Raw genomic sequence first — 23,330 nt, forward strand, 5'->3', positions numbered from 1 at the left:
ATAAAAGGTGATGGAAGAAGACTTGACTTGGGGTAGTAAAAACACAATATAATGTACAGATGACATGTTGTAGAATTGTGCACCTGAAATCTGTATAATTTTGTTAACCAGTGTCACCCCAATAAATAGGAAAAAAATTAACAAGCTGGGAAAGAATGTAGATACTATTATTATTCTCATTTTATAGATGAGGAAACTGAGGATCAGAGAAGTTAAAGAATTTGCCCATATCCCCATACCTTATAGGGACAGAATTGAATACATATTCAGATCTGTATAACTCTAGTGTTCAAGCTTAGTCCATACAAGCTAATGCTTTCCCAGATTAGTGGTTAAGGAAATACCAGCTATATTGATTAAACCATTTAGATAACAGGATTCAATCTTTATTCTATACTAGTAGCCAGTAGGTTGCTGATGCCCTCCTGTAGCTCTCTGCCTGCTGCCCTGCCCTCCTGTAGCTCCCCCGCGCCCCCTCATAGCTTGTTGCCCTGCCCTCTCCTGTAGCTCTCTGCCTCCCGCTTACTTGCTGAGCTTACTTGCTGCCCTGTCCTGTCCTGTAACTCTCAGTCACCGGCTTGTAGCCAGTAGTTCCCTGCCACCCTCCTGTAGCTCCTTCCCCATCCCTCTCCCCCCACCCCCCCTCCTCATAGCTTGCTGCCCTGCCCCCTCCTGTAGCTCTCCGCAGCCCACTTGTACCTCACTGGTCCACCCTCCTGCTGATCCCTGATCTGGTCCTGACCTGCTTGGTCATTATGCCTCAGGGTATAACAGCTAATTCACATATTCCTGTCTTATTACATAGGATGACTTTATGTTGGCCTTTTCCTGGTCTTGGTACCTCAGTGTCCCTCACTATAACTTGTACCATGGAATATTTGTATCTGATCTCACCAAGGTCAATTGAAAATTGATTGTTTTTATATCCTTCTTCTGGGAAGGAAAAATACCATAAATAACAAATAGAGTCTTGTTATTCTATAAAGTGGAAGATCCTTACAAAAGGGGGATGATAAAATAGGCATTCATTAATTTAAAAATCTCTTCTTCCTCACAGATCCCACATTTCTGCTTCCTCTCACTTTTGGAAGTTCATTGATGGCTGATTTATGAAAGTTATTTTCCTTTGTTCTGGTACTTCTGGCCATCTACTCCTATTCTTGTCTCCCTAACAATCCCTACCCTTTAAAAGGATGGCGGGTAAAATAACTCAAAGAGGAGCTCTCTCTCTGCTGCTCTTCCTTGCTCAAGCAGTGACACCAACATGGTTAGCAGGTAAGTTCTAGGAGCTGTGGCCCATTATCTCCAGGGAAGGTGGGGCCTGGACCAGTCTTGGAGAAGGGAAGTGTTAGACTACAATGAGAGATACTTAAATTAGATACCAAGAACTATTCTCAACAACAAAGATGGTTAAACGTTGTAATAGGCCACTAAGGGAGGCTTTGAGGCAAACTAAAAGATATTTGAAAACAGCCTGTGCCCTAGCGGATTTTGCTCAGTGGATAGAGTGCTGGTCCATGGACTGAAGGGTCCTGGGTTTGATTCTGGTCAAGGGAACGTACCTCAGTTGCAGGCTTGATTCCCAGCCCCGGTAGGGGCAAATGGAGGAGGCATCTAATCAATGTGTCTCTCTGCAATCAATGTTTCTCTCTGTGTGTCTCTCCCCCTCCCTTCTACTCTTTCTTTAAAAATCAATGGAACAAACATACTTGGGTGAGGATTAACAAAAATGAGAAGGTCGGACTACATGGCTTTTGAGTCCATTGTCTCACCTGCTTCACCTGCTTCTGCACTTAGCTTCTTCCCTCCCTCCCTCCCTCTCTCTCCCTCTCTCTCTCTCCCCACTCTCTCTCTCTCTCTCACCCCAGATCATATTGATAGGATGAGATTTTTAAAGCCCCTTTCTACCAAAGATTTTAATGACAATACAGATCACATTCTCTTAAACAGGAATCCCCCAATTTCTTCTGGCTTGTTCCTTGCTTCAGAAGGGATGGGCAGTTCTGGATTCCTGAATGTCTCATCCTTTGCCCCTAGAAACAGGGAGCTGAAGAGAACAGAGTCAGTGAGGAGAGGGGGAAGAGGAGTAGGAAGAATGATGGAAAGATAATGAGGGGGCAGACAGAGGTTTTTGACTGAGTCCAGCTGTAATTCCAAGTGCTAAGAATATTCTGTGGCCTGCAGTGTCTGCCCTCATGGAGGGCTGGGGGAGAGTAGGGGAAGGAGACAGGCCCAACCAATGGAATTAGGAAAATATCCAGAGATGAGTAAATAACAAACTGCTTCCATCACAGCCACAGTCATTGCAGCTAAAATTTTCCACATGTCCTGGGTTCCTGATGGAGGACTTTGGCAATAGCTCTGTTTGTCTGGAACAGCTGCATGAAGCTTTCAAACAAATATGCAAACTTCTCCTCTTTGGCTTAACCTAGCTTTGTAGGGGGTGAAGCACAAGGGATGTCATTGAGATGAAGAAATTCAAGTCAAGCCCTTGGCAAAGTACACACTGTTTGGAGTTAAAGGAGCCATCCACCCCAACTTCCAAAGCTTCAGTTCAAGTACATAACACCAAAATCCAGCCAAAGACCATAGGACTTAAGGAAGTGGAGATTAGATGCCTCAAAGCCCGATTTTGAACACCTGTAAGAAACCTCATGGAATACAAAGGCCTTTACCTTAATCAGGGTGAAAGCCTGAGCTATTGGAGTCTTGAGGAAAGGGCAGTTTTATTTTAAAACTTAGACCTATCTGAATTTCTCAAAGGGCTGTTTGCAAAGGTGGCACTGGCACTCCCACTCCCACAAGAATCACCAAGGTCACCACTCATTCTGAGGAGCCCAGGCTGGGAAATCTCCTACAGCCCTGCAAACCCACTCATTCTTCCCTATTCTGTTTTTAGGAGACTATATGATGAGAGAAATTTGGAAAATTTCCAATAATCTTTCTCCAAATTGCTAGCTCAGCTGTCTGAGCTTGTTCCACTCATTTATTCATGCATTCGCTATATATACTGACTTCTCTATATGCATCCAGCACGGTTTTGTTCCCAGCTATAGCTTTGTTCTCAAATGGGAATGGCACAAGGAAAGCAGGGATAATCAGTAAAAGGACCCAGGAATAATCAGCCAGAGGTTGGGAATGGTTAAGAACATAAATAAAGCAAACAGTGGGTTAGAAGTGTATATTGGCATATCTATGCAGTTCAGAAAGTCAGAGCATATTTGCTATTATAAGCCAAGCATTAGTGTGGATCTGGAAATAGTCTTCAAATATCAGTTACTTTTCCAACCATACCTCTGTGAAGGGCAGTGCTTAGAGCGTCTGTACTATGGAACCCAGTAATAGACCTTACAGTAACCACTGAAGAATGCTGCCCAATCTCTCTACCCCGGGGCTGAAGAGGGACAAGCAGATAGAACAATGTAGAAAGGGTGCCCTTCTAGTTTCTTATGTCTCATCTCAATATCCTAATATTCATCGAAAATACCCAATGACAGGCAGAGAGGGAAAATGGAAAGGCTTAAAGTGGTAAGGTGACTGCCATCACAAAGCAAACTTGGCACTGGTGCAGCTACCTCTGCACCCTGGTGGAGACTATAATTATCTGACTGAGTCTTCCCTCAGCTTTCCCACATCCCCTGTAATTCTAGAATGATGTAAAATACTTGTTGGCTTTACATCCCACACACACAGAGTAAAAAAAGCTGGATTGCAAAAAAGATTTCGGATTTTTAGCCCTGCTGCTGGACATTGTTCAAAGTTTTCCCCTACTGCCATCTTTAGTGGGGTGTCTGAGTTTGGTATTGAGAGAGTCAAACAGCCCTGGGCTGGAATGTCCACTCTACTTCTTGCTTGCTGGGAAACTTGAGCTACTCCTTCACTCCTCTGAACCTATTTCCTCATCTATACATTAGAGAGAAATAAGGGTGTCAATTTCAGAGATGTTAGGATGGCATAATGAGATAACACATGTAACGGGCTAAACACAGAACACGTGATGAGTGATGTTAGCAGTCATTGTTGTTATCCAGCCATAGGCCTCTGTCATTCCTGTTTGCTGGTCTGGTAAACAGAGGCTTGCTCCCTGCTGGTCATTTCCTTACAAGCAAGCTCTGGAACAGGAGTGTGGGGACTGAATCCTTTGCAGTGGTTCTCAACCTTGGCTGCACATTAGAATCACCTGGGAATCTTTTTAAAATCCTGATTTCTGGGCCTCATCCTCCGGAAATTGTTTCTTTGTTACTAATGTTGTGGCCCCACCCCATAACAAAGAAACAGAATTTCCAGAGGATGAGGCCCAGAAATCAGGATTTTAAAAAGATTCCCAGGTGATTCTAATGTGCAGCCAAGGTTGAGAACCACTGCTTTAGGGAACCACACACATCTGGCCTCCTGTTTACAAGAGCTGTTTGAAGCTAATGCTAAACTGAAACAGCTGGTGAGAGTTTTTTGGCCTCCATGAAGAAACCTCCCATGTGAGAAAAGCGAGAGCAAGCCTGGGGAGACATAAAGGGAAGCCAGAAGAACTAAATGGGAAAATATAAAAAGTCAGGGGAAAGAGAAAAAATGAAGTCTTTCCTCTGGAATGAGGGCAAACCAATGAGGACATGATTTCATAAGGCAAATTTTCTATTTGATTCATTCCCTTGTTCATCAAGCTGGACTGGTTTCCCAATACCCTCCACCCCCAGTCTGTGGGGAATGGAGGAGCTTCATCATGTAGCCATCTGCTCCAACCTTTTGTGTAGGGGGCCCTGAGCTTCTTCCCAGAGAGGAGGCAGGCACTTTGTGGTCTGAGTGTTTACACAGGCCAAGGGCTCCAGAACTAAAACCCAGCCCTGTCCTGGAAACACAACCTTTCCTGGAAGTGAGGAATTGTCTTCTGACTCCAGCATGACTGGCTGTTGTATTCCTGTGCGTGCATTAGGGCTCAGGGAGGCTGGAAGGAGCACTTCCTGAAACTTCACTCCGGAAAGCACCAAGTTGTATTCCAATTAGTTTGTGTTCCTGACTGATTTCCTGCCGTCTAGTGGAACACACTGTTTAGTCTCCCAGACAGCCGCAGACCTGCCTGTACCAGGGACTGGGCCACTTAACGGAATGGGGGTGGACTGGAAATGTTTTCCAGCTCATCAGCTCCCTGTAAAACTCCTGCTGATTAGAGGAACCAGAAAGAACTCTGCTTGCTTTTTCCTCCAAGGGACTCTGCTTGTTTTTTCCTCCAAACCAGGACAAACCACTCAGGACATAAAACTATTTTCATTTCCCCTTGCCCTTTGAGCCCTCTCTCTTTGTCTTGGCATGCCACTCTTAGCAATAGCAACCAGGTGGCAAAAGGTTGGTGCCCTGTGGGCTAGTGGGAGCTTGAGGAATCACATCCTTCTGAGGACTGTGAGCAGGCTTGTCACTAGTGGAAAGACCCTTACTCAGGTTCTATTTTTTCCTCCTATCTGTGACAGCTGTCCAACCTCAGAGCTTGGTTATTAGTGACTCACCAAGGAAATGGGTCATTTATAGCCCAGACTGGTGGGATTGACTGATGATCAAGATATTTAGCCTTTTTCTCTTTTGAATGGAGGCTTTTAGTGCTACCAGTGCCCCCCCTCCCCACCCCATTAGCTCCCCCTTTATGCACCTAAGGTATTGAGGTTTACCCATAATAATTCTGCTGCTTTACAAGGAAGAATTTTTCCCACTAAATATCCACCTGGCTCGCCACCCCTATATGGAGTGCCCTATCCTCAGTAAAGGACCAAGTTGAAAGGGGGAATGGTTTGGGAGGACTTGAGTGAGAAATCAATATGTCATATTAATATTGTCTTATTCATTCTAGGTTCAGGCTACTACCCAGATGAAAGCTACAATGAAGTATACGCTGAAGAGGTCCCACAGGTCCCTGCCCTAGACTACCGAGGTAATACTCACTGCTTCTCAGGTTCAGAAAAGGTTTTTTTCTAGCCTAAGGCCTAGGCCCTCCCTGAAGCATCCTCATCCAACTTGGCTTATATGTGCCAAAACTGAAGCTCAGAGAATTAGGGGCCATGATTTCCAGTCATTAACTTGGTTACTGACTTGTTTGACCTCACCTCTCTAGCACTAAGGCTGCCCATCTATTATTAGCCATTAAATATGGACTGAGTACCTCCAGTAAACCTAGTCCTGTACAAGGTAAACCTGTGGATGATACAAATACTGTACCCACCAAGGAGCTTACATTCTGCTGGGAAGGATTAGTGAGGAGGCAATAAAATTAGCACATTTAGAGCAAGTAAATGTGAAACTATGTGGTAGTAGTAAATGCAATAAATGTTAAGAAAAAGAAGTCAGGGAAAGGGTCATGAAAAATGACATTTAGACTAATTATTGAATAATGGGTGAATTTTGAGAACTGGAAAGGAGAGGGGAGGGCATTCAGACAAGTAGATGGCCACAGATATAGTGGTACGAACAAACCCACTTAGAGGAAGGAGCTAGGAAGAAACCAGCCTGATTGGAGGAAATGGGATGTGGAAGAAGTAGTAGAAAATAAAGTTGAATATAATAGAGTGAGACCAAATTAGGAAAGGCTCTATAATCTACAAGACTCTTCTAAGGAGGGGCAGAAGGACTGCCTGTGACGAATCCTGAATAACTATTCCTGTACTAGAAAAAAAGTTAGAGCAGGCAATATCTTCCACTTTCCCTGAGGATTATTTCAGCCCTGGGCAAGCTGGTAACTCTGCCAGCATTATCTGAAGTTAATTACAGAGAAGGCCCTTTTAACCCTGTTGTAAGCACTTTGTTTCCTTTATTATCCCTGAAAAGTGATAGGTGAATAGTTGCATAGTTCAGAGGCCGTGGGACTGAGCTCAAGTCCCAGCTACTCCACCTTCCAGCTCTTTGATCCCAAACAAACACCTTTATATGCCAGACACTGTGCTATCCTATATAATAAAGAGGGAATATGCAAATTGACTGTCACTCCACCACAAAGATGGTGGCGCCCACAGTGGAGGCGGGGGTTTCTGTAACACAAGATGGCTGCACTATAGCAGAGGCCAAGATCCCATAATGAGCCTTAACAAGCAATCAGCAGGGATCTGAGTCTGTGCCCCCCCTACCCCCGTGGGGCTTGACAGGGGACCTCAGGCCACAACCCCCACCCTGGTGCCAGGCCAGGCGACCTCAGGCTCTGCCCCCCACTCAGCAGGGCTTGATGGGGGACCTCAGGCTGCGACCCCTGCCCCAGCACCAGCCTGGGGGACCTGAAGCCGTGACCCCTGCCTGGTGGGGCTTGACGGGGACCTCAGGCCACACCTCCTACCCTGGCACTGGGCCAGGGGACCTGAGACTGCACCCCCCCACCCCGCTGCCAGGCCAGGGGACCTGAGGCCACACCCCATCCCCCCCGGCGGGGCTTCACAGGGGACCTCAGGCCATGCCCTACACCCAGCGGGGCTTGACGTGGGACCTCAGGCTGTGCCCCCTGCCCAGTAGGGCTTGACAGGGGACTTGAGGCTGCACCCCCCCGCCCAGCAGGGCTTGACAAGGGTGGGACCAGCTGGGTCTGGCTCTAGCCCAGTGGTAGGCAAACTGTGGCTTGGCAAACTGCGGCTCTCAAGCCACATGTGGCTCTTTGGCCCCTTGAGTGTGGCTCTTCCACAAAATACTGACTTCTGCGCATGGGCCATGAAGTTTCAATCGCACTGTACATGTGTGCCCGCACATGGTATTTAGTGGTATTTTGTGGAAGAGCCACACTCAAGGGGCCAAAGAGCCACATGTGGCTCGTGAGCTGCAGTTTGCCGACCACGTATCTAGCCCAATGGGGTAGGGGGCCGGCTGGGTCTGGGTCTCATGCAATTTTGACACACACATGGGTGGGTGGGGACTTGACTCTGGGCCCCGTGGTGTGCTCCAGACTCTGACAGGAGGAAGATATCCATAGAAATTTTGCTAATATTCTTTGATCTCTGACACTTCTATTATAGAGAAAGGGCAAATAGCAATATTAAAATATTTCCTCTAATTAATCCCCTTTTAATGTGCATAAATTTTGTGCATTGGGCCACTAGTGTATTTTATAAATGTTATTTCATTTAAGTAAGGTGCATGCTTGTAATGATATGGGAAGGTCTCTAAAATATTTTGTTTATTTTAGAAAAGCATTGGTGGAAACAGTGAGCATACTACACTATTCTAAATGTTAAAAAGGAGTAAAAAATAAGAATATGTAGTAATAGTTGCTTTAGTTGCTTGATATGCATACACTATTAACAGTGGTTCTTTATGGGGGAACCAAGTAGCAGTATGTGTTGGAACAGGGGTGGGAGAGAGGCTTTACCCTGTAACATTTTATACTTTTTGAATTTTGGACCATGTGGCTATATTACCTATTCAGAAATGTAAATGCATACTTCAAAATAAAAATCTAGCATACTTACAGGAGCAGATAATAGAGTTAGGAAAAAAATGGTTTTAGAGCCAGTCAAAGCTTGGGTTAAAAATCTCTGCTCCTTACTTGCTGAGGGACAGTGGGCAAGTTAGTTCCTCACCTGCAACATAACGCTTTTGGGAGAACTATTTGAGATGATGGATGTGAAGTGAAAATATAAAGCATGGTGCCTACCGCACAGAAGCTACTCAGTAATGACTAACACATTTCCTGCAAGACATCTTCACCATGCCATAATTAGCATGGTTTCAGTTTCCCATCAGCATTCTTTGGGTACAGTTGTTCAGCCAGTTGTGAACTTCCATAACTATACTGTCATCTCTCCTGTATTTCTGTATGTCATCCACATCAATGGCATGAAGGGCACTGTCATATGCCTCACTGACTTCCACATAGTGTATCCTCTAATTTCCCCTGCTCTACCAGTCTGGTGACTCTAACCAAAAAGGAAATGAGGTCAGTCTTGAATGACTTGTTCTTGAGGACACCTGGAGATCAGCACTTCTCTTTTTAACTGCTCATAAGCCTGTATTTAAATACTATGCTATCAGTACTGTTGCTCTTACCAGGCTATAGTTTCCAGAAGCTGCATTCTTCTTCCTTTTGGGAATCTAATGTGCAGCAAGGTGACTATAGTTCATGTATGGTGCCAGGTGAGTACTAGACTTTTATGAAGGAGACCACTTTATAAATTATATAAATATCTAACCACTATGCTGCATATCTAAACTAATATAAAATAATATTGAATGTCAACTATAATTGAAAAATTACATTGTACACCTTAGACATATACAGTTTGTTTGTCAATTATACCTCAAATAATTCTGGGTGGAAAAAGAAAATTGGGATAATATTTTTGTTCTTTTTCAGCTTCCCAACATGTTTTCTTTATACCAGGATTCCTCTGAACCTGCAAATTTGAACTTATTTAGCTCTATATTTCCCTTTACTAAGTTTTCTTATTCTATCTCTTCCAATCTAATGTGTATTTTTATTGATAGAATGTTGGAGAGAAATAGGACAGGAGTGATTGTTGAGGCCCCAGCCTCTCATATAAAGTCTTTATGATATGTGTTGTGATCACAAAATTAACAGCTATGCAACTGTAGTGCTTCCAACTTTATGTAGTTTGGAGATGGTGTCTCCAGATGGCAGCCTTGTGTCACAGCCACATGCACAAAACTAATGCTGAAAGCCACAAGTGTGTTGTTGCTTGAAGGATAGCGTTCTTACTGTCTTCATTCTCTAGCTGCCTTCAAGCGGAGGCTCCAGCCTTTCTTCCTTTAACTCCTGACGAACCTTTATTCAAACTCCCTTTGTTTTTGTCCCTTAGGATTTGGGAATTGAATGAGCTCATATGGGGCTTTAGCCTTCCCAACTTGAGACTAACAGATTTATGTCATACTGTGTATGCATCCTTGGACAGGTGGCCCTCTGTCTATTTATAGGTGCTCCTTAAAATCTGAACCTGCTGAAAAGTCATTCCTATTGTGTAGCCAATGAGACGACTTTATGATGCTTTTATGATTTAACTAGAGGCCCAATGCACAAAATTCATGCAAGGGGCTCAGCCCTCGCGGCCCTGGCTTCATCTGGAAGGTCGTTTGGCTGTCCGGTCTAATTAGCATATTACACTTATATTATTATAGATGGCCCTATTACCTTTTGTGCTCAGTATTGATTTGGGATTGGACTTTCATTCTTAAGCAGCCTTGTTTGATATTGCATTCCCTTCCTCTCTCTAGCTTCCATATTTGTATCATTTAATTTTTTTAAAAAAATTTACCTATTATAAAATTCACTCTTTTTGGTGCAGAGTTCTATGAGTTTTGACAAATGCATAGTCATGTAAACACCACCACGATACCAAACAGCTTCATCACATCAAGAACTTGCCCAGGGCTGCCTCTTTGAGGTTATCCCGGGCCTCAACCATTCGCCCACAGAAGAACATTTGAATTGTTGCCAGCTTTGGCCATTCTGAATAGAGGTATTTTAAAACATTTATATACAGGATTTTGTATGAACATAGGTTTTCATTTCATACCCAAAGTAGGATTGAAAAGTTGCATGGCAAGTGTATGTTTACTTTTAGAAGAAACTACCAAAATATTTTCCAAAGTGGCTGTGTCATTTTGTATTTCCCCCAGGAATGTGTAAGAGTTCCAGTTTCTCTCCATCCTCACCAACACTTGGTTTTGCCAGCTTTTTTTATTGTTTGTTTGTTGGTGTTTTTTAAAGTTTAGATATCCTAATGGGTACATAATGGTATCTTGTTGTGGTTTAATTTGCATTTCTCTAGTGACTTATAATACTGACTGTCTTTTCATGTGCTTATTTTCTTTAGTATATCCTCTTCAGTGATATATCTGTTCATGTGTTTTGTCCATTCTCTAACTGGATTGTTTGCTTTTTTCCTTTTGCATTTTGAGAGTTACTTATATATTCTAGATACCAGTCCTTAGTTGAATGTGTGGTTTGCAGATATTTTCTCCAAGTTTGTGGTTTGTCTTTCATCTATTAACAATGCTTTTCATAATACAAAAGTTTTTAATTTTGACAAGGTTTAATTTATTGTCTTTTTTTCCTTGTATTAATTGTGCTTTGCATGTCTAAGAACTCTTAGCTCTAGATCCCAGAGATTTTGCCCTGTTTTTTTAATGTTTTATAATTTTACCTTTTACATTTAAATTCATGATCCATTTTGAATTATCTTTTTATATAAGGTATGAGACTTAGATTGAGGTTCTAAGTCTTCTTCCTCCTCCTCCTCCTCCTCCTCCTCCTCCTCCTCCTCCTCCTCCTCCTCCTCCTTCTCTTCCTCCTCTTTCTCCTCCTCCTCCTTCTTATCTATGGAAGTTCAATATTGCTCCAGCAACATGTGTTTGAATGGTTATCTTCCCTCCATTGAATTGCTTTTGAATCTTTGTCAAAAATTATTTCAACATACTTGTGTGGGTCTATTCACTGTTCCATTGATCTATGTGTCTGCCCTTTCACCAATACACTGTCTTAATTATTGTACTTCAGCTTACTTTTCTTCTATTGTTACAGTCCCCCGATGGTGTTATACATTAAATATCCAAGACGGAGAAGCCACATGCTATTCACCAAGGGGAGGGAATTATCACAGCAGCTTGGGCACTCGTTGTGAGCTCTCCTGTGACCGGGGTTTTCGACTGATTGGGCGAAGGTCGGTGCAATGCTTGCCAAGCCGCCGCTGGTCTGGAACTGCCTATTGCAGACGTAAGTGGTGCGTGTGCAGATGCTGATGTGTATATATGAGAAAGGTCAGCAAGCCAGCCACTGAGTGTATATGCCTGGAGGCGTTACTATGCCCTCTGTCAAGTGAAAATTAAGAATTTTTCACAGGCACTCAAAATGGCCTTTCTCCATCCTAACATTTTAGCTCATTTTCTCTCCTTGTGTTTATTGCCCAATTAACATGAGCATTTAAATAGCAACCGGCTCTTCTGGCTCAGGGAAGCAAATGAGTGCATGTAAGACTTGGGCCTGGGGCTTATGTGGACCTAGGCCTTCTTTTGGCACTCTCAAGGATGTGTGGACTCAGACTCTTTCCCACACTGCTATACTTCCTGGCCTAAGGCCTTAGGAGGCCTTGGCAGTGAAGCTATGAGACATCTGTTATTCTTCATTTTCTTCGGAAAGCCACAAAGAGTGCTTAGGCTAGTATTTGGGGGTGCTAATACACACATTACAAACCATGTCCCTCTCAGCTCCCAAATCTCTATCTTATTCCAGCGCTACAGGCTACCCTTTTTTAGCAGCTGAGCTTTGTCGGTCTATATGTCTATCTCTGAATGACATTTGAAGGACCCCCATGTGTGCAGGGCTCTGTATTGGTTGTTTCAGGAGCTTACTCAAATCTCAATTCCTCCCAGGCAGCTTATAGACTAATGGATAGGAACACAAATATGTGCACATGAAGGCAGTGTGACCAGACACATAGTGCTGAGCATTCAGAGATATTGGGTTAGTCAGAAAAGATGCTGTGGAGGAGAAAAGCATTATAGTCAGAAATAAGGAAGCCACTACACCCCTTTAGATGTCCGTAATTAATTATTTTAAGAGTTGGATGCCATTGTTTACAAAATAAATTAGAATTAGCCTCACAAACTGAAATAATATAAGCCTATAAATGAACATAAAACCAATTAAAAGAATGGAGATGTACATATTTCCAGGTGCCTAGAATGACTTAATTACTATATTTGAAGAGTGAATCTGACTTTGCCCTTTCTCATAAGTGACAAAAGGGCAAATGCTTTGGATGTATCATTTTTACTGTCATATAATACTAAGAAAACAAATTCATCTGCAAAGACAAACATTTTTTCTTGGCCCTGATTTCAAGGAAGTAATTTTTGCATGCAGAATACTAAAAACATAAAAGGCAATAATCTTCAAGTCTGGTTTGACCAAGAAGCAAAATGAACATAGCTTATAGAGTCTTTATGCAAAGCTCCAGTAATTGAATTTATGCAGGGTTAGAACTTAGAAATGTAAAGGAATGTGTGGCTTGCCCACTTGTTTCAAGTATCAGATGTCTCAAGCTAGACTTTGGTAAGCATAGGCTCACAATCACCTCATGGTAGCAGTCTCCACTTCTGGCACATGTGGTATCTAAAGCATACGGATTCCCCTTTAGCCAAAGTTGGCCCTCCAGGCACTGGCCTGACTTGTATTCTCACACAGTGAGAGGGCCAACCTACTTTCACATGTAAGTGGGCCTCAGCTGAGGAGTGCTTGTGGCAATAACAAAACTATCGATATACTAGAGGCCCGGTGCACGAAATTTGTGCATGGGTGGGGGAAGGGTCCCCTCAACCCAGCCTGCACCCTCTCACAATTCTGGACCACTGATTCCTAACCGCTCACCTGCCTGCCTGCCTGATTGCCCCTAACTGTCCCCTGTGGAAGCCTGATCACCCCTAACTGCCTCTGCCTGCCCACCTGATTGCCTCTCACTGCCCCCCCTGCTGGCCTGGTTGCTCCTAACTGCCTCTGCCTGCTGGCCTGATTGCCCCCAACTGCCCCCCCCCACCGGCCTGGTTTCCCCCAACTGCCCCCTTGCTGGCCTGGTCGCCCCATGCAGACTGCTGCTCAGTCGTTTGATCATCCCTCACTAACACCCCGCCCGTCTGGTTGCCCCACACAGCCTGCTGCTCGGTTGTTTGGTTGCCCCTCACTAACCCCCCTGCCGGCCTGGTCACCCCATGCAGCCTGTTCAGTCGTCCATTCAGTTGCAATGGTTGCTTAGGCTTTTATATAGATATAAAAGCCTAATATGCAAATTGTCCACTTGGGAGTTCAACCTGGAGACCGGGAGTTTGATCGTTCACTATGATGTGCACTGACCACCAGGGGGAGGCACAGAATGAAGGAAGGCCCTGGCTGGCAGCCAGCAGCCAGGGAAGGAAAGCACTGGCTGGCAGCTGGAAGGAAGGCCCCAGATGGCAGCCAGAAGGCCCTGATCAGCCCTGATCACCAGCCAGGCCTAGGGACCCTACCCATGCAAGAATTTCATGCACCGGGCCTCTAGTATTCAAAAAGGAGCTTTGAATTTGCTCAAGGATATCTAACATTTGAGGAACAAGAGGTAAAAATGAATAGCAGCTGAGGCCCTAAATGAGCCCAGACATTTATATGCATTATCCCTTTTATGAAGTTCTATGAAGTATCCCCATTTTTAAAAAATATGTATATTTTATTGATTTGGGAGAGGAAGGGAGAGAGAGGGGAGCTAGAGAGATAGAAACACCCATGATGAGAGAGAATCATTGATTGGCTGCCTCCTGCACGCCCACTACTAGGGGTCAAGCCTACAACCCAGTCATGTACCCTGACTGGGAATCAAACTGTGACCTCCTGGTTCATAGGTTGAAGCTCAACCACTGAGCCATACCAGCCAGGCTGAAGTATCCACATTTTAGTGGTGAAAACACTGAGACTCAGAGAGATGAGGTAACTTCAAGTCAGAGAGCTTGTAATGAGTGGAGCTGGGATCTAAACTCAGGTGTGATTCTCAAGTCCATTCACTTGGACAAGTAATTTACTTCTTTGAGAAACACCCCTCCCCAGCACTACTGTACCTTATAATCTTATATAATAAAAGCCTAATATGTTAAGTGTCCAGTCCACCAGTTGGCCATTCAACCAATCAAAGTGTAATATGCTAATGATATGCTAAAACCACTCAACTGCTCACTATGACGCACACTGACCACCATGGGGCAGACAGTCAACCAGTTGCTATGACATGCACTGATCACCAGGGGGAAGATGCTCCAACTGGTAGGTTAGTTTGCTGCTGGGGTCCAGCCAATCAGGACTGAGTAAGATGGGCCAGACACACCCTGGAGCCCTCTTGGGGTCCCTCTTCAGCGGGCCAACCTCCTGCATCTCTCCCTGGCCCCGATCATGCATCGTGGGGTCCCTCGGCTTGGCTTGCACCATCCCACAATCCGGGATGCCTTGAGGGTTGTTGGAGAGCCAGTTTCAGCCCAATCCCACAGGCCAGGCCGAGGAACTCCAGTGGTGCATGAATTTGTGCACCGGGCCTCTAGTATAAAAATAAGAAAGCCGCCGAAACCGGTTTGGCTCAGTGGATAGAGCGTCGGCCTGCGGACTGAAAGGTCCCAGGTTCGATTCCGGTCAAGGGCATGTACCTGGGTTGTGGGCACATCCCTAGTGGGAGATGTGCAGGAGGCAGCTGATCGATGTTTCTCTCTCATCGATGTTTCTAACTCTCTATCTCTCTCCCTTCCTCTCTGTAAAAAATAAATAAAATATATTAAAAAAAAAAAAAGAAAGCAATTAGTAAAAAGAGCCAATTAGGCACAAAAATGTAAGGGCAGTTTGGGGTAGGGTTTTCTGTATTTTATGCTATCTCTGATATGGTTCTCCCTGTGCTAGATGCCATCATCCAGATAGTCCCATAAGCCACTGAGCTTTCTACTTGGTTTTCTCTTAGAGATGAGATGCCACACATTGCCATTCATTACGAGTGGCACCTACACCTGCACAAATGGGGTGCTTCTTGACTCCCGTTGTGACTACAGCTGTTCCAGTGGCTACCACCTGGAAGGTGACCGCAGTAGAATCTGTATGGAAGATGGTCAATGGAGTGGAGGCGAGCCTGTATGTGTAGGTAAATGTTGGTTTGCTCCCAGTTGTCCTGCTGCAAAGAGTCATCTTGGTATTGTGTCCACAAAGGATGTGGAATCCTTATAGCAGAAGGCTTTTCTGCTTGCTATGAGGATGGCACTCTGGACACATGCTTAAAGAAGTGATCATTTCCCCTGCAACTGGTGTTTTCCCCCAATTTCATTAAGCGTCTTGAATAGAGAGTGTATGTTTTCCCTACCCAGTGGTGCAATATTACTTCTATGGGTTCCCTTCAGGGAAGACAGGGGGCCCATGAGTCAGCACCTAATTTCTGACCTTGGCAGACATAGATCCCCCCAAGATCCGTTGTCCCCACTCACGTGAAAAAATGGCAGAGCCGGAGAAACTGACTGCTCGAGTATACTGGGACCCACCTTTGGTGAAAGATTCTGCTGATGGTACCATCACCAGGTGAGTAATAGATGCCCCTTATGCCCCCCAGCAGCTTCTCCCACGCTCTCAGGCTGAGACTACTGTGATGATGTGCCCCTGATCCTAAGAGTCTCTTTCCTTAGTGCAGCAGTTCTCAACCTGTGGGTTGCGAGCCCTTTGGGGGTCGAACGACCCTTTCACATGGGTCGCCTAAGACCATCGGAAACACATATATAATTACATATTGTTTTTGTGATTAATCACTATGTTTTAATTATGTTCAATTTGTAACAATGAAAATACATCCTGCATATCAGATATTTACATTACGATTCATAACAGTAGCAAAATTACAGTTATGAAGTAGCAACGAAAATAATTTTATGGTTGGGGGTCACCACAACATGAGGAGCTGTATTAAAGGGTCGTGAAACTAGGAAGGTTGAGAACCACTGCCTTAGTGATTATTTCACTCTGTTCCATGTAGGGTGACACTTCGGGGCCCTGAGCCTGGTTCTCACTTTCCCGAAGGAGAGCATGTAATTCGTTACACTGCCTATGACCGAGCCTACAACCGGGCCAGCTGCAAGTTCATTGTGAAAGTACAAGGTTCGTCCAAAAGAAGTCTTCCATTTCCACATTGTTCATTATTCCTGCTCTGCCCTGACCTCGTAGATGATCACCACAACCCTCTCTTTTCTATGCCTGAAACAGACACTTATGGGAGAGGGGAAAAACAAGTTCACTAAAATGGGTTATTCAGGAAGCCTGCATGATATTGTGCATACATATGTCTCAGGAACCCTGACGCCCCAGCAGGATTTTTTCATTCTCCTAAATCTAGATAAAATTTACAAAGATATTCTGTATCCCTTTTCTTGGCCTTCTAATCATCAAATCTAATCAGCCTGCATCCTTGGTCTTTCACCTTTGCTAAAATTGGTGGTGTTGCATGCCTGATTTTACCCCTTTGTTTAGTGTTGTTTTGTTTTGCTTTTTAATTATTAATATAATCTATACTCAGTTTTGAACATGTGGGAAATATAGAAATATACAAAGGAAAAAAATATATTACCCCATTGTCCAGAAGCAACCTTTTAGTATTTTCTTTCCAGTCTTTTATCTACACATACTTTAAAAAAAACATAGTTGAGATCATACTGTATATCCAATCTCAGATCACCCTTTTCATTATAACACAAATAATTTCCCATGTTCTTTAAAAATTCTTCAGAAATATTTTAATGACACCATAATAATCTACTTTTAGAATATAATTTGCTTAATATTTCTCCCACTGATGGATATGTAAGTCTTTTTCTATTTATATTTAATATTAAAATTAATTTTATAAGGTGGTCATCCTTATGTAGGGTGTCTACAAAGTCTGAAAACAAAAGTGGCAATATTTATTTTACAGAATGATGACAATATGTATATTCACTTGTCCTTCCAGATTTTTTGAACACCTTTGTCTACATTTCATATTTAATTCCTTAAGAAAATTCAGCCTTTATCCTCAGTCATTGGAAATATGAAGAAGTCATTCATTCTGATCATCCTAGGTCTCCTGATCTAGAAAACCCAGCATGAGCACCCTCTTAACCGTTTTTTTTCTTAAAAGAGCTACCATAGCCCCTAACTTGAACTCCTCACTGACAGTGAGACGCTGCCCATCACTGAAACCACCACAGCATGGCTACCTCACCTGCACCTCCGCCGGGAACAACTATGGTGCCACCTGCGAATATCACTGTGATGGAGGTTATGAGCGCCAAGGGACTCCCTCCCGGGTCTGCCAGTCCAGCCGCCAGTGGTCAGGATCACCGCCCATCTGTGCTCGTGAGTGAAACCAGGGAATGAGGAGAGTGAATATATTGATCATGGCTACTTTGGAGGATCTCCAGATGTGTATAGCACAGGGATTCAATAGTAATGTGTGTGATATGAGAATGGGGGAGTGTTCTAAAATGTTTTTATTTTAGGGGCTAGTGTTTTCTTCCTGGACAGTCCTACTCCAAGATGAAGGGTTTAAAATTTCCAAGTATTCTTTCAGGATTTCCCCCAAGGAAAGGGAGAAACAACCAAAAAGGGTTATCCTGAAAGACTGGAATTCCTGAAGATATTGTTACCCATGCTGGGGTGAAGGAGAAGGCCATACTCTGACTGGCCATCTGCTTCTGCCCTAGCTATGAAGATTAATGTTAATGTCAACTCAGCTGCTGGCCTTCTGGATCAGTTCTATGAGAAACAACGCCTCATCATCATCTCAGCTCCTGATCCCTCCAACCGATATTACAAAATGCAGATCTCTATGCTACAGGTGAGACCTAATCCCCTAATTCAGGCTTAGCTTCTTTATATATGCCCTAACCTCACCCCATTATTCCCTTACCTCTTCCAAATCAGAGTTGCTTTTTCTACAGCACAAACTCTATTTCCTCAAACTCTTTATGGACAGTTGACCAGTTCTACTCTAGACAAATTTATCACACTTTCAAAACTGCTATGTTTTTACTAAAAAGGCAGTGAGGAACCTGGAATGGTGGGTATGACTTACAGGGGGCTTGGTGAGGGTAGGAAGGGAGTGTGGTGGAGCACTGTAGAGAGACTTGTAAAATAAGTATGATTAAATGTAAATGTTGGGATGAAATTATGTTTATGTTTTCAAAGAATAATAGCATTAACAAATACTTATATGGTAAGTGCTAGATGGGTACCAGGTATATAAGTATGTGTTTTATATATATTCATTTAATTCTCAAAACAACCCTTAAGAGGTAGGTACTATTACTATCCTCATTTTAAAGGTAAGGAAACTGAGGCATAGAGAGGTTAAAGATTTGCCCAATATCACTAGCTAGTAAGTGACTGGGTTAGGATTGAACTCAGTCTGACTCGAGGATCTGTGCTTTTAACCAATACTTATAACAGAAGAGAAAGACAAGTATTGTGATATCTCAAAGTAAAATGAGGGAATTGCACAATGATTTTTAACACACTGAGATACCTAGCCAAAGGCACTTATGGGGAAGGAAAGGTGAATAGGACAGAATAGATATGAACATTGGGATTTATAAAGAAAATAGACTAGGATCTTGAAGAGAATTCAGGGTATGAAGACAAGACTAAGAGAACCAGCTCTAAGGAGCTATAAAGGTGTTTTCTAAAGGTTGAATCTTTTAAGTTTCCAAGAGGCCCATGATGGAAGCAGCTTTATAAAAAGCATGACCCTGGGTATCTAGACCAATAAGGACCAAGTTCCTCCAGGGATCCCCTCCCCCCGCAAAAAAAGGCAAGCAAAGGCAATACCTCAGCTTGAACAGAAAGCAAGAACAAGAACTGGAACCAGCCAATAAGGACAGTGACTCTGAAAGTCAGGACTAGAGGAGTAGCCCAAAAATTAGACAAGGGGTTGGGCACCAGGGAGTGTTCACTGAGACTTTAAACCTCACCCCAGGTAACTGGCTCAGAGATAACCCTGCATGGCAATGCAGGACAAAGAGCCAGGGTAGAATTACAGGGTGTACTGCCTGATGTGAGGAAGGCAACAAAGGGTAATGAGAAGAACACTGGCACTATTTCTGAGAAATCCTGGAGACAGAGATTGTAGCCTAGTGGTAAGGAGCACACACTTGGGTAGGCAGTAGCAGCCTTAAGTTTAAATCTTGGCTAAGAATTTTACTGTCATGCAAGTTTTTGCAAGCTACTTTTTTACTCTACAGGATAAGAATATCACCTGCCTTGTTAGGGGTAAGTTAGATTATGCCTGCAAAACATTAGGTATGTGTATTCAGTAAATAATAGCCATTATTATCATATCACAATAGCTATCCATTAAGAACCTATGTAGCTTCCAACTGTAATATAAATAAGTTATGGTGACTATAGTTAATAATATTGCATTGTACTAGTATATTTTAAAGTTGCTAATAGAATAGAGCTTAACAATTCTTATTACAATAAAAAATATAACTATGTATGGTGATAGATGTTAACTAGACATCCTGTTGTGATCATTTCATAATATATACAAATATTGAATGATTATGTGGTATACTTGAAATTAATATTATATGTCAATTAGTATCTCAATTTAAAAAAAGAACCTACATAGTTTAAAACATATAAAAAATGAAGGAAGTAGGGATTGTGTTCCTGCAATTTAAAAATTATATTTCTCTTTTCTACCCCACATGTTATAATCAGCTTCATACACTTAATTAGAATAAAGAAAACACCGTTAGGGCAAGTAAATCAGGAATGACAGAGGGAAGAGGTTGTAGGCCCCATCATGTGATGTTTGGGAGGGAAGACCCTCCTTTCCCACACTGCCTCACTGTGGTCCCTGGAAGAATCAGCGAAGTAGTCTTAGGTTTGAGTCTGAGGCCCTATTCCATAAAACCTTCTCTCCCCTCCCAGCAATCCACCTGTGGACTGGACCTGCGGCATGTGACCATCATCGAGCTGGTGGGGCAGCCACCTCAGGAGGTGGGGCGCATCAGGGAGCAACAGCTGTCAGCCAACATCATCGAGGAGCTCAGGTCCAGGCTGAAGGGCCACAGGGAAGGGGTGGGCAGAAACCCTAGTTGAAACACTGGCAACAGGAGTGTGTGGGAGAATCAACTATACTACTCTCTTGGGGCACTACCATGTTTGAACTCTTTGGGTACATTAGTTAAGATCAGAGAGTGGCTATATATCAGAATCAAGTGGAGGGGGGCTTAAAATACAGAGGACCAGGCCCCATCCCAAACCATCTCAGGACTCTGTGCTTTTTTTTTTTTCCAATAAGGCATATCCCCTGACTCTGAAGTATAGCCAGAGCTGAGTCACAGGCCCAAGCATGACTCAGATAGGCCTCTGATCCTGTTGCCTCATGGCCTCATCTCTTAAACTTGGACCTCCAATAGGCAGTGAAATCTGAATCATATCTATCTACCCTTGGGGGAAGAACAAACTATTGGTGACATGCGGTAGAAGTTGACTTTTCTCATTATCTATCCATTATCACCCTTCCAATGCCTCCACATATACTCAGAGCCAATAAAGCCACCACACCTCTCTTTTCTAGATACACTACCTGCCTCTAGGTCTCATTCTCCATAGTGACAGAAAGATTCAGTCCCAGGTAGGGAGACACTGAGAAACACTCAGAGGAAGGAGACTGTAGACTTGCAGCTACAGATGCAAGAGTTGATCAGGTGAACTGATCTACCTCTGAGCTATCATGTATGGTTGTGCAAGTATGCCCAGCTCAATTCTAGAAAACACTAGTCTAGAAAGCACTGTGACTGGTTCTCCTTGGACTTATTCTATGCAGCCCACATTACTACATGAGAGAAACATCACCTAGTAATAATGTAGCTGCTCCATCTGCGGTGAGGAAGGGACAGCTTAGCAGAGCCAGACATACAAGGTCAGCAAGTGCAGGGTCAGAGCAGAGAAAAACGAAGGGTTTTGAGATAGGTAGTGGAGACAAGGACTCGGTTGGGGAAGGAATTAGTCCATCAGTGGAGCTACAAAAGGTCAAAGGGTAATATAGCCTAATGGAATGAAGCCCAGACAAGATCTCACACCTCCTTGGACTCCTCTCTCTAGGCAATTCCAGCACCTCACTCGCTCCTACTTCAACATGGTGTTGATTGACAAGCAGGGAATTGACCGGGAACGCTATATGGAACCTGTCACCCCGGAGGAAATCTTCACATTCATTGATGACTACCTACTGAGCAATCAGGAGCTGACCCAGCGTCTGGAACAAAGGGACGTATGCGAGTAAACTTGAGCCAGGGCATGGTTGAGGTCAAAGGAAAAGCTCCCCTAGTTGGCTGAAACCAGGGTCTAATAAAAGGAGGAAATGGTTTCCCATAATTCTAGGGACAGGACTCTGAGGTAGATGAGGTTCACCAATCTTGGGACATTTTCAGGAACCTTTTTAGAGCTGCATAATACTTTCCCTAAACAAGTCTCTGCTTTAGGTAGCACTGGAGGAGCATAAGAAGCTACGTAGAGACTGAGAAGTGGCCCTGGGCAGTGGGTTGGTGGTAGGTTTTCCTTTCTTAAGCTGGGCTTCTCCCAGCTCTTCGAAGTCTTCTAGATAAGTAAATCCTAAATTTATTCACTAACTGGCTGTGGGTTTTGTGTGATGTTTTTTGTTGTTTTGTTTGTTTTTTACTTTAGTAAGCATTTAATAATATTGTTTGGTCATTTTTTATAGCACTATTCTTTGTGACTCCTTTCTATATTTGGGGCTTACCAGTATACACAAACATTTAAGTTAGTACTTTGAAACAACAAGTTTGAGGTTGTTTGTGTTGCAACATGTATAATGTGTTTTCTTGAAGGGCCATCTGGATTAGGCGGATTGCCAGGTTTTAAGGGGAAACCTGGTGACACCAGACTACCTTGCAACCTGCACAATGATGAGAGGCTTTATTTTCAACCGGTATAGTCAAACCACAGCAATTCCTTCCTGTCCTGAAGGAACAAAGCCGCTCTATAATGGGTTTTCCCTTCTTTTTGTTCAAGGAAGTGAACAAGCTCATGGACAAGATCTGGGTAATGTCCCAGCCCCAGTCAGTTCCCAGTTACTTTGTTCCAAATTCAGATTGTAAATTTTTTATGGCATGGGATTCTTCTCTCTGAAATTAAGTATAAACAACCTTGGGTATTTTACAGCACTTTTTAAAAGAGAGTAAACAAAACATTGGCTTCATGTCTAATTTTTCTTCTGGAATGTAAAATCTTTTTAATTAAAGTATAATTGATATACAATATAATATTAGTTTTAGGTGTATAACATAGTTAGATTTCACATTTATTCACCTTACAAAGTGATCACCACAAAAAGTCCACTAACTATCCTATATAATAAAGAGGTAATATGCAAATTAACCTTCATGCCCTCACAAGATGGCTGCCTATGACCAGGTTGGCAGGGGGTTAGTAAGGGATGACCAAACAACTGAACAGCAGGTTGCATGGGGTGACCAGGCCAGCATGGGGGGGGGCCATGAGGGGTGACCAGGCCAGCAGGGGGGGCAGTAAGAGGCAACCAGGCTGGCGGGGGGTGGGGGGTCAGTTAGGGGAAACCAGGCTGGCAGAGGGGGTTGCAGTTTGGGGCCACCAGGCTAGCATGGGGGGCAGTTGGGGGCAATTAGGCTGGCAGGGGGGGCAGTGATGGATGACTAGGCCAGTGGGGGGGGGGTAGTTGGGGCGACCAGGCTGGCAGAGGGAGGCAGTTGGGGGCAATCAGGCCGGCACACAAAGGCAGTGAGGGGTGATCAGGCCAGTGGGGGGGGGGGAGTAAGGTTAAGGGTTACCAGGCAAG

At 43.7% G+C, this 23,330-nt stretch overlaps 1 protein-coding gene across 1 annotated transcript; it reads left to right on the forward strand.

The window, feature by feature from the left end:
• Positions 1 to 1,057: 1,057 nt before the first annotated feature.
• Positions 1,058 to 22,772, forward strand: SRPX2 (sushi repeat containing protein X-linked 2). The gene is made up of 10 exons (XM_081080889.1): positions 1,058 to 1,275; positions 5,834 to 5,914; positions 11,492 to 11,683; positions 15,432 to 15,608; positions 15,910 to 16,036; positions 16,485 to 16,606; positions 17,660 to 17,839; positions 18,187 to 18,320; positions 20,420 to 20,541; positions 21,599 to 22,772. The coding sequence occupies exons 1-10, from the start codon at positions 1,194 to 1,196 to the stop codon at positions 21,777 to 21,779; spliced, it is 1,398 nt and encodes a 465-aa protein (XP_080937015.1). The 5' UTR covers positions 1,058 to 1,193; the 3' UTR covers positions 21,780 to 22,772.
• The last annotated feature ends 558 nt before the right edge of the window (positions 22,773 to 23,330 follow it).

This window comes from Myotis nattereri (genome assembly GCF_964212035.1).
Source record: "Myotis nattereri genome assembly, chromosome: X".
NCBI classification, from domain to species: Eukaryota; Metazoa; Chordata; class Mammalia; order Chiroptera; family Vespertilionidae; genus Myotis; species Myotis nattereri.

Bases quoted from the DNA above. Each gene is read 5' to 3' on its own strand.
- SRPX2 (XM_081080889.1), top strand. From the start codon at position 1,194: ATGGCGGGTAAAATAACTCAAAGAGGAGCTCTCTCTCTGCTGCTCTTC. The intron at 16,037-16,484 runs GTGAGTAATAGA...TGTTCCATGTAG, and splicing joins GCTGATGGTACCATCACCAG to GGTGACACTTCGGGGCCCTG. The intron at 17,840-18,186 runs GTGAGTGAAACC...CTTCTGCCCTAG, and splicing joins ATCACCGCCCATCTGTGCTC to CTATGAAGATTAATGTTAAT.